This window comes from Cynara cardunculus (assembly GCF_001531365.2).
Source record: "Cynara cardunculus var. scolymus isolate 2C chromosome LG 1, CcrdV1, whole genome shotgun sequence".
Taxonomy (NCBI): domain Eukaryota; kingdom Viridiplantae; phylum Streptophyta; class Magnoliopsida; order Asterales; family Asteraceae; genus Cynara; species Cynara cardunculus.
In genome coordinates, this window is record NC_037528.1 from 14782078 (window position 1) to 14794852 (window position 12775).

Consider the following 12775-nt stretch of genomic DNA (forward strand, 5'->3'; position numbering starts at 1 on the left):
AAATCCGTCGCTGATATCCGTCGCTGATCCGTCGCTGATAGCATTACCTACGACTAATTGATCGACGGAGTATCAGCGACGGATCAGCGACGGATTGACTTTCAGCGACGGATTTGCGAGGGATTTTTCCGTCGCTGATAGTCTGCATTTTTGTAGTGTCCCCTGCTTTTTCATGTGGGTCTACCTTCCCTTGTTCCTTCTACTTTTTTAATCAAAACACTATTTATTGCATCTTACGTTTCTATAACTATATTTATTTAATTCATCCATATAAATGATTGGCATGAGTGGGAATAACATTGGACCACGAAAAAATACATCTTAACTTTAATTACTTGCATTATATTACGTAACTTGCTTAAATTAAACAAGTATGACATTATTAATTAATATGGTTTTAAGAGGATATATATATATACATATATATATATATATGTATGTAGGTGAGAGATTCTGTAATAATGAAAGTTAAAGTGAGAAGCGTAAGAAAGTATATGGACCTTTGATTACTTCATACTCACCCATGAATCATGCTTCATATGAGGATTGCTCTGGTGCATCTTTCATCTTAATATGCATCAAAGGGTGGAGATATGTGCTTACGCTTCTCACCAAAATCCAACTATATATATATATGTTGATTAATATTCATTTTGATGATGTAATCATGGTTTTAAATGGTATGAGTCGGACGTAACGATAAGGTCAAGCCTCGAGTTTTAGCTAGAAGCTGCGGTGAAATCATGACATTATTTAATGTGTGACTTAATTATGAAGACAAAACCACACATAGAGCCATTGTGAGTCATTAGCTTAGCAATATAGCATGGAGTCGAAAACAAAGTCATGGCATGATATGTTGATTGTCATAACAAGCCTTTTAAAATATTGAGTAAAAATATAATAATGAATTTATCTGTTTTGATATAATTAATTTGTGTGACTGGAGTTTATTTAATTTTTCCGATCGAAAACATAAATTTTTTACACAAACTACAATGAATATATGGTTTAATGTCCATCTTTTTCGATCATAATCAACTATATGAGATGTCTAATTGTAGTCTCTTAAGTTGCTTTCCTTTGGTATAGCATGGTCCCTTTTCTATTCCATATATACTTTCAATTCTTATCTATTATATATATAAGATACGATATGATGTCGGCAAATATTTGTTCAAACTTAAATACAATTAACAATTCAATAATTAAATATATAAACATACATATATATATAATATATATATATATATGTGTGTGTGTGTGAGAGAGAGAGAGAGACATTCCGTTGTACAATAATCGAGAGGTCATATATTTTACAAAGAAACATACTAGTACAAAAATTCTTTAGAAATATATAATAATTTATGCTAGAAATAATATTTGATCCCTCATCACTAACCTGCAAGATAAGCTAGCCCTTAACTCTAAAAAAGGGTAGGGCTGTGCATGGGTGATTTAATTAATTAATATATATATATATATATATATAAATAAATATATATATAGATATATATAATTAACAAGCTGCCGACGAGCTGGTAGTGAAAGGATTAAGAAAATGTGGTTTAGGAGGCATGGTAAAAGGGGTTTTGGGATTGGGCATGTGTTCATATGACGGACACATGCTGAGGGTGGCCGCCGGCAACTGCATGTACACGGTTTGCGACGTCGTCGACACCTTTTCTGCTTTCAGTTCTTCAACTTCTTGCCGGAGTCTTCTGTTCTCATCCTTTAATGTGTCACAACATTTCTTTAAGTAGTCGCACTCCACCTCCGTTTGTTTCAGTTTCGTCCTTTAATTATTTATAATCAACACACCATTCAAAACCAAACTAATTAAATGATTTTATTACACATATTTTATTTCAGAAAAATATATGGAAATTAATAATACCTGGCTCTCCTGTTCTGGAACCAAACTTCAACTTGTCTGGGCTTTAGCTTTAGGTCCTTGGCTAGCTCTTGCTTTTGTTTCTGCTAATAATTAATCAACGCCAATCTCTGTTAGGTCTAATTATAGAAATACAAGTATTTGATTGATAAATCTTTTTTATTCGGTTTAGGAACCAAAAATCGACAACAAAGAAGCGATAATGAAAGAGATAAAAGTATAGTAATTACAGGGTTCAAATTGGTATGAAGTTTGAAGGCTTCTTCAAGTAGTCCAGATTGAGCTTTAGTTAACCTGAGTTTCTTTCTACCACTGACACTCCCATCTTCATCTTCTTGATCAGTACCACTTGTGTTCACCCTTTCGGATTCTTCACTTGCAACTTCTCTCTCCCTTTTGACGCTCGCGTTAGAGAATGATGAACCACCACACGAATCGCCGGAAAGCGCCAAGGTTAGAGATGGGTGATGATGATGATGGGTGGTGGGGTTTGATATCTTGGAAGGGTTTTGGGGAATGGAAGCTGACGATGATGAGTTAAGGCCTAGTTCTAGTACAAGTTGAGTGTTGGCAGCAAAACTATGGAAACCCATTTCAATCTTTAGGTTTGAAAATATGTGGGAAATGAAATGAGTATGAATATGAAGGAGAGGATATAAGAAAGAATTGGTGGTTATGATTATTAATACCCAAATAAATGAATGGTCGCTAGAAAAAGGAATATGGTGTATGTGGTAAAGAAACATAATTAAATATACAAAAAGAGACATAAAGCTCAATTCTCTATCGACATGCATGTAGTTGGTTTTCATTTCTTTTATCTTAAATATTCTTAATTAATTAAGGAGTGGTTAATTGTTTATAATTTAAATTTTATTTATAAATATAAAATAAAATATGAAAGAAGTTAGACATACTTAATAACTAGCTATATTTGCGTATTGTAAAGATGACGAACAAATTAGGAAACTTCGACGTTACTCTTTTGTGTGATAATGATGCATATCAAAGGATAAAACACTTTCGGTACCATGCCTCATCAGAATGATGAACACATTGAATTTCAATGCGAGACTTCAATCAATCACTTCAAATCTTGAAAATCGATATATTTTTTATCTGATATTTGTTTGGTTTATTTGATACACTGAATGTAAAAATTAAAATGACATTTTGCTTTATAGAGATACACACATTTCTCATGTGAAAAAAATCTAATAAATGCTATCTTTTAATTATGAAAATAATTTTTTTAACTTAAAAAAGAACTAATCATTATTGTTTTGAATATAGAAAAACATATTATTATACTAAAGTTTAATAATAATATTTGATTTTTTTGTTGTGTCACAGTATTCTTTTATAAACTTATTTGTTTCATACAACAAATTATATGTTATTGATGTCAATATCATATTACCTTTTTGTCATGTCATATTATATTTTAATATCCCTGTTGTTTCTACATGACTCCTTGGGAGCTCTAAGCGTTTATTTTCTATATTTTTCTTTTTTGTTTTTTTAACCTATTGTACCTTGGAGTCTCAATTGGTTTCCTGGTATACTTGTTTTAGGTATTTCTGCTACTTTTCAAAAAGAACAAGAAAACCAACATGCAAATTTTTTTTAATTACCTTAAAATCAACGTCATCATGATGGATATTATAACTCATTTTACTGTTATGTCTCCCTTGAAAAACGTACTTAAATGCAATGCTACGTGTATGCAGATACATCTTTAATTGCTTGTACAAAAATATAGGAGTTGCGTATGAAATCTGATATATTATATTGTCTCTTTATTTGAAATGGATGTTGAGTCAAAGAGAAAAGCGAATAAAATAAAATCAAAATTCCAAATAGTGGGAGACCATAAGAAATGTCCCTTTTGTACTCACTTTGGTCCAATTTTGTGGAGATAGTGTTCATATTATCTTGCTGACTTTCATAAATGGAGAGGCAGTGAGGATGATAGATATACATGTCCCCATTTCTGAATGTGGGGTAGGACATCATGTACCATGCTATAGTGTTTTTTAGGTTTTCTTATTTAATGTATTCATAAATTTACGGGCAAAATACATAAAATAGCAATCTACTTTTATTCATTTTTTTATTATAGCATTGTACTTTCAGTTTTTCTTATTACAACAATGTACTTTCAAACTATTTTTTATTAAGACATTGTACTTTGAAAAATTTACCCATTATAGCATTRGGTAACCTTTTGATTTAAATTTACCCATTATACTAGGTTTTCATGACACCTCATTGTCCACATAGGCTGTCCACATGTACTATAGTGATGTGACTTTCTTTACTACATCATTGTACTTTCAAAATTATTTTTATTATAGCATCTATTAGTTCTTATTAAACACTGTATTTTTACTTTTAATATTTAGATATTTTACATGTTATTTAATAAATGTATTAAATGAATTAAAAAAATTCTAAATTATTCATTAATATACCAATATCAATAAAACTAGTAGAAAACAACTTATCTCGCTAACATTTTTTAAAAATATGCATTTTTTGAAAAAAGGGAAATAAGAATTGTTCATTTTTTACCAAAAAAATATTATCTTTTAAAGAATATATTATATTTGTTCAAAAACTTTTTACTTGACGTATAAATATATTAAATTAATTAGACTTTTTTGAATTATTTATTAATATAACAATATTAAAAAATTGTAGATAACAATTTATTTCGTCAATATTTTAAAGAGAACTTTAAAAGATATGTATTTATTTGAACAACATAAAATACGAAAAATTACTTTTTTTACAAACAAAATATATCTTGAATATAATGTTTCATATTTATTTATTAAATATTTTACTCTAAGAATATTTAATTTGAATGCAATTTAATAAGAAAAAGTAAAAATAAATAAATGTTTTTTTAGATCATAGCAATGAAAAATGAAAATCACTAATAATAATTTGAAATATGTTTTTATTTTAATTTTAGTTAAGTCATCAAAATGATGTGGCATCTAAATCACCTCATTAAAGCCACACAAGCAAAAAAGTCAAAGGGTTAACCGGTTTAAAAGGTAATAGGTTACCCATTGCTATTATGGGTAGATTTTTTAAAGTACAATGCATTAATAAAAAATAATTTGAAAGTACATTGTTGTAATAAAAGAAAAACAAAAGTAGAATGCTATAATAAGAAAATTTATTAAAATAGGTTGTTATTTCATGCATTTAGCCCTAAATTTACTCCACATTCATCCATCATATTTCATGTTTTTGGAGATAAACAGAAAGAAAAGGGTTTTTTTTTAGGACAATCTCTTTATTTAAGATAAATGAAATATATATTTGTTTTACTTTTTTCCTTTAGACGAGGATGGATCTATGAATTAATGGGTATGGTTTAGTATATATATATATATATTCAACTGATTTTCGTAAATAAATTTCTTATAGGATGTAAAAGATGCAGCTGTTAAACTTTAAGCAGTGTTCCGGGATATTAGATATACAAGAAACATCAACAAAAAAAAACTAAAAAAATCATTTAAAAAAACAAAAAAACTTGAAAAAAACAAAGAATTTCAAAAATTATTGAAACATATTTGATCACACCCGATAAACAAAAATATAGATAGGCTAATGTCTTTGGGGGTTATTTATGTGAGATTTATATGTTTTATTTGCTTATAAAATTATTTTATGTAAGATTAAATTGATGATATCAAAAAATAGAGTAGATTATACTATTGGTCCTTGTAGTTACCTCTCTTTTCTATTTTAAACATATTACTGTCCATTTTGTTCCGAATTTGATCATTATGTTGACATTTTGTTTCGGATTTGATCATTGTAGTTGTCACTTTGTTTCAGATTTGGTCCTTTTGACTAACTTCCTTCAAAAGAACTCCGTTAAACAGAGGACATTATGGTCTTTTTCTTTTTTTCTTTTTTTATGTTTTTGTTTTGTATTTTTTTTTTTTTGTCTTTCTGATCAATTTTTTTATTTTATAAAATTAACCTCCCACTATCCCCGTACGCCCCCACAGTCCGGTGACTCCGGTCGACTTCTTCGGTGAACTCTCGATGACCCCAAAATAAAAACCCATAAATAAACAAATGAAATACAACCCCAAATCAAATAAACTTTTTTTTTCCTTTAAAAAACAAACACAAAAGATGAATCTTGATCTGTGTTTGTAAGAGTGGTTCAAAACAAACTAAATTAACCCAACAATTAGAATCAAGATCTAACTTAAAGCCTAAAACGAAAAACAAATTTTAAATCAAAATACTTGATTAAAACCCAAATAAAACCTAAATCAAAAATACAAACCAAACCTTAAATCAAAAACTTGATCAAAACCGAAATCACAAAATCGAAACCAATTTTTCTAAACCAACTCAAATCTTATCCACATCTTCAAAACCAAATTTGGGTTCTTCTACCAGATCCATATCTTCGAAGCAATGTGAAGAGGTAGATGTTCAAACAAACCATATTTGAGGACCAGATCTAGGTTCACTGTCGCCAACACTCTCTAAAACCCTTCCCTCTTCGAAACTTCGACCTTGCAACTCCACAAATCTGAAACCAGATCTGAGAATGAGAAAAAACCTAAAACAAAAAACATGTTCTTCGGTGGTTGTGGCGGCAGCGAAAGGTAGAAGAAAAGGCGAAAGGGAGATGACCATGAAGGAGAGAGAGGGTGGTCGTGTTCTCGTGGTGAGTTTTTCCAACATAGATTCGACGAAAGCTGTGGAGCATGGTCATGTCAGGGGAGGCCGGAGGTGAGAGCATAGAAGGGCGAGAGTGAGAGTGGGGGTCGCCTAGAGAAGAAGAAAAAAGAAGAAGAAGAAGAAGAAGAAGGCGAGTGGTCGGAGATGTAAAGAGGGTCACATGAGGGTTAACGGAAAGGAGGTTTTGCAGGTGGTCAGCGACCGACGGGGTCTTGGGGTGAATGGTGGTACTTCGAGGAAGACGTCGTGATTCAAGGGGTAGAGGACCAGTGATACTTCAAAGAAGACGACGTGATCTTGATATGTGGTATAAATAGATGTGTTCTATCTCCATGCAGAGATATCTTTTACTCTTGAACCCTAACTCTTACGTTTATACGTGAAAGAACACACATCTAAAGAATACAATACGCTTATCTTCAAAAGTAAGTTAGAATCCCTTTTAAGAATTCTAAATAGTTCTTACTCAGAAAGAACTTACTTTCTTCTAAGTCTTAAACAATAAATCATTTCTCTTTGCTAAGAACTTATGTGTAACTTAGATTGTTTAGATAGGTTATCTTTACCTTATCTTTTTCGCAAACAATCTTGTAAAATCTGTATTGATCCTTCTTTATCAATATATATTTTAAATTTGAAAAATTTATTGTGTTTGTATTCATTTCCCCCTTCTACAAACTGTTATACACATCTTGTAGACCCTAACAGGACCAACATATATTTTTTATCGTTTGGTTAAAATTGGTTTTGATTCCAACCCACGACTATAGATTTCAAAGACATATTTCTTTTTCCAATCTACCATTTTCCTACCAACATAGAATAATCAAAACACACCACATTTCAATATTTGAGAATACTCAATTCTTGTAATGTCACCTTACAATACTTGGTAGATCTTTTAATAAGATTTGTTTTATATAATAAACATTGTTTTGCAAAAATATGGCTATAAAAATAAGACAACTCATGAGTCAAACCTTATTAGTTGAAACAATTATCATTCCATCCTTAATTCTTATATATGTCTCTTTATTATATTTTTTCATATTCTCACCAAGTGAGATATCTAAAACTCAACAACAGTTCACTATTTGGAAATACTTCATTCTCGTAATGTCAGCTCAATACCTCTCTGTTCTTCATTTAATATCACTTCATTCTTTGTGCGGTTTATTTTAATATACATAAAGATAAGAGTTTTTTTTTTTTTGATGATTAATTTCTGTTTGTTAAAATGAGGTTGGCCAAAATGAGTAAGCTCATGAGTTTGGAGGGTTGGCCAAAATGAGCCAACAACGTGAGTTTAGATGATTGATCAAAAGGAGCCAACATCCTAAGTTGCCACAAATTATATATTGTCACCTCAACTCCGATGTTGTTCTTTGATAAAAAAAAAACTATCACTCCAAAATTAAAGGTCAAACAATAGCTCACATATTTATATTGCTTATTTAATTTTCAAACCATCACATGCTTATTTTATATATACCTATCATACTCTATCAGTGTATCATTTATTCATCAATGTGGGATTTCCAAAAACCAACCACAACGCAAGATTTTAAAAATTACAACCACTCACAAGATGTCATCTCAATATTTCAAAGTTATCTTTTTATATGATATAAACAAACTTAACTAACATTTCAAGGTTTAAGAAAAATACCCAAATCTCATAATGACAATTGCAAATAAAATGGTTGACTCATTTGAGCCAACATCATGACTTGCAACAAACTAACTATCACAGTGTCATGTCATTCTAGTTGGTTTTTCTTTCAATGTGTGTGTATATAGAGAGAGAGAGAGAGAGATTATTTATTTTTTAAGTAAAATTAAAGAAAAAAATAGAAGACTAAAATGCCCTTAATTAACTAGCGAAGTTAGCTATAAGGACCAATAATGAAACAAACAAACTAACTATCACAGTGATTAAGGAATATAGTTAGTTAAAAAAAAGAGGATAAGAATTGATAACCACAAATTAAAAGTGTAGAGAATAAAGTTGTAGAAGAATCCAAAATCCAAAGAAAAATTGATGAGATGTTAAAAAGGGAACAAGTTACATGATTTAAGGCAGGAAGTTTTTATTAATATAAAACAGTCCATATCCAATGATAATGCATTGTCGGCTCACATGTCATCACAAAGTTAGGTCACATATATGCTCATTGCCAATTTAAATCACTTTTCTTTTTCGTATAAATCATGTTTCAATACATCCTACACTTATATTCTCATAAATAAATGTATTTATGATCTGATTTTATTTTTTACTGATTTCATAAATTTGTCAATTTAGATAACGCCGTCAATTGAGTGATGAAAACTAAAAACATTGTCTTGGACGAACTTTTTTTAATTGACCCATAAAAGTTAAACCTACAACCATCCGGTTTAACTTGGTTTGAGTGATACAAAAGTTTTTTGAACACTCCTAATTAGGTGGAATTTGGTTCACATAATAGAAACTTTCAAGGTAAATGGAATGAAAGGTTTGGCCTACATTTGGTTTAGAACACTAGTGAATATAAATGTATAATAGTTTTTTTCTTAGAATATAGGATGAAGTAACTGGAATTACTTGCTAGAAGCCTAAAAAATTTACATTTTAGGCTTTGACATCCTAGGGAGGTCAGGTATTCAAACCTCACCAAAGATGATGAGTGTGTGTAAGTTTATTTGTTTAATTTACCATATATAAATATTATATACTTCAAACAAAAAAAAATTACATTTTACCATATGTGAAATTCAAATTTCTTAGCAAAACTGAAAAAATAAAACAAATGCAAAATTACCCATTTCTCCATCATCTTCCAACAAACTTAATCTCACCTAATTATACAACATTAACTTCAATGGCGATCGCTATTTAATTCCTTTTTAACTCGTAATTATTTTCAAATCATGAATTTAAATCAATATAACAAATAATATTTTCTGTCAATTTTTTATATTAATTATAATTTGTTAATGATTGAAATGATCGGAAAAACAAATGAATATTTAAACTTTACGTTTTGTTTAGAAAGTATGTGTTAAGATAAAATATTCATTTATGTATTGATTTGATGTAAATTAATTAAATTATTTTATTACAATTAATTATGAAGCAATCTACATGACACGTAACTAGCTCTTAAAAACACGACGGTTTTTTTAAAACCAAGACTTGCATCAAATATAAAAAAAAAAAAAAGATAAATTCAACCATTAAATATTTTTATTATAATAATTAATGTGTATAGCAAAATTGTATATGTGCAAGTGCGCAATTAAGTCACCATGCAATATATCAACTTTTATATCATGTACAAAAATTATAAGATTTAATTTTTGTATAATTAATTGGTACTATTTTTTATTACTAATTAGTATGGGAAATGCATGTTGTGCGGTAGCATGAGTGTTTTGATTAATGATGTGAGGATTGTTTATATAAATATATATATTAATTGTTAATAAAATCATTAACAAATCATATAAAGTTAAATAAAATATAGTTAGTGAAATTTTAATACACACACACACACACACACACATATATATATATATATATATATATATATTGAGAGAGAGATTTGTTTAGTAATAAAGTTGTAAAACTAAATAAAATGAGTAATAATAACGACGGAAATATTAAGAAATCTGACACAAACTTAAGAATAAAAAATATTCCACATAAAGATATGTTTCCTTCAAAGGATAATGTACATGTATCACTTTTCATCTTCAACACACACCTTGACTTTAAAAACACAATAGTGAATAGACCAACCATACGATATGTAAAAAATCACATACCAAACTTAAAACTTCAAATCTTTATAACCCAATAGATAAAATTATAATGTAATCAAAATCATAACATGAACATACATAAAATTATAATATGACTAAACTTACGATAAAAACATACTTAAAAATATAATCCAATCAAAATCATGATACAAACATACATAACATTCTAATACACTCTAAATTACAAAACAAACTTGCATAAAATCCTTACTTTTGATCATAATCAAAAATTCCCACAACCCAAACTTGAAAAGTTCAAATTTTCAAGACTTGATATATAAACGTTAAAACTTCGAAAACCTGCAAACCAAAAAACGTTCAACATAAGTAAAAATTACATGGTGAACTTGAACATTTTAAATCTTCACCTAATACATAAGAGTTATAATGCAAACAAAAATCATGATACAAACATAAATAAAATTATAATGCAATCAAAATAATAAAACAAATCAATATAATTTTTTTACCTTATATTGCTACCAAAAAATCAAATATTGAACTTGAAGACTTCTTTAAATCTTGAAGACATAATGCATAAAAACTATAATGCAATCTAATTAACGATACAAACATACATATAATTATGGGAGAAGTGAAAAAAAAAATGAAGTTCATCAGTACTAAAATAGAAGAAAAACCAACGAAAAAGAAAATAAATTTATAGATGTATAAGATAGAGATAGAATTTGAGAGAGTGTGAGAGATGAAGATGAATAAATAGTTGTTGTTTATATGTATATAAATAAATGATTGATGGGAAAATATGAAGGGTTTGGAGTTATGTCATTTGAATTAATATAGAAGGAGATGAATGGTTTGGAGTTGAATGCAAACATTTAACAAAAAAACATAAATTGACAAAAAAAATATATATAGTAGTGCATATTAAGAGAATGAAGGAGAGAAAAGAAAAATGATGTTCTAGGCTTTAGGAGAGGTCACTTCAAACACTCATGGTTTATTCTTTTATATATATAATAATACATAAGAGTTATAATGCAAACGAAAATCACAATACAAACATAAATAAAAGTATAATGCAATCAAAATCATGAAACAAATTAATATAAAATTATTATCTTATATTGCAACCAAAAAATCAAATATTGAACTTGAATACTTCTTCAAATCTTCATGACATAATGCATAAAAACTATAATGCAATCTAAATAACGATACAAACATACATAAAATTGTTGGAAAAGTGAAAAAAAAACAAAAAAAAACTACGAAGATTATCAATAGTAAAATAGAAGAAAAACCAAAGAATTTGAAACTTCTTCAAATCTTCATGACATAATGCATAAAACTATAATACAATCTAAATAACGATACAAACATACATAAAATTATGGGAGAAGTGAAAAAACAAAAAAAACTATGAAGATTATCAATAGTAAAATAGAAGAAAAACCAAAGAGAAAGAAAATAAATTTAGAGATGTATAAGATAGAGATAGAATTTGAGAGGGTGTGAGAGATGAAGATGAATAAATAGGTGTTGTGTATAAATAGTTATTGTTGATGAAGCTTAAATTAGAAAAAAGTTTATCATATCCTGTGATTATAAAATATCAAAATTTTATTCGAATTTATATGATCAAATCGTAAACACAATTTATATGATCCAATCGTAAACACAATCATATCATATGGTAACAACACATCCAACAATATTGAAAAAGAAATATGTAATAACAAATCACATTTTTTTAATGAATATAATTTCTACATACCTTTTAAAATCTTTGAATTCTTCTTCAACCCTCACTAAAGGATTTTATATGATTTCATTTTGTTTATTATTGAAACTTTAAAAAACAAATTTCATTAAGAAATAAAAGAAAGTAAATGGAAGAGCAAATCAAGAGTTGGGGGGTTAAACTTGGGTATACAAAATTACAAAAATAACCCGTGTTAATTATGAGCTATACATTTTTCATCCAAAGGCAAAAAAGTCTTTAACATATTCAACATATAAAAAAATGAGAAAAAAGATAAGAAGGGTTCTAAACATTAAAAGGTGCCACATCATTACCTTTGGTTTCTTCTTTAATATATATATATAGATTTTATGAATGATTTATGATTTTTCATGAGACAATTTCTCAAATAAAATATTTATTTGAATTGTTTTGATTAATAAGAGAGATGTGAAGTAAGAAATGAGGTTTAGTCGAGAATGATTGTGGTGGTTAATTAATTGTAGTTTAAAATTAAATGATGCTCATAAGAATTAGGTCATTTGTCTTTCAATAGTCCGTACAAACTTGGGGTGGTCCACTTCATTATGATTAGGTACGTAGAACCGGCCTTCAGCCAAGTGGATAGATATCCACCTTTC

The 12775-nt window shown here is 28.5% G+C and overlaps 1 protein-coding gene across 2 annotated transcripts; it reads right to left on the reverse strand.

Moving 5' to 3' along the window:
• Positions 1-1515: 1515 nt before the first annotated feature.
• LOC112527297 (homeobox-leucine zipper protein HAT22-like) lies at positions 1516-2507 on the reverse strand. Of its 2 annotated transcripts, none has more exons than XM_025137849.1 (3): positions 2125-2507; positions 1898-1980; positions 1516-1796 (listed from the first exon to the last, which is right to left on the reverse strand). In XM_025137849.1, the coding sequence occupies exons 1-3, from the start codon at positions 2485-2487 to the stop codon at positions 1520-1522; spliced, it is 723 nt and encodes a 240-aa protein (XP_024993617.1). In that variant the 5' UTR covers positions 2488-2507; the 3' UTR covers positions 1516-1519. The 2 variants fall into 2 exon arrangements, with proteins under 2 accessions (XP_024993617.1, XP_024993626.1); XM_025137858.1 differs by having other exon boundaries at positions 1898-1977; positions 2125-2487.
• Positions 2508-12775: the final 10268 nt, after the last annotated feature.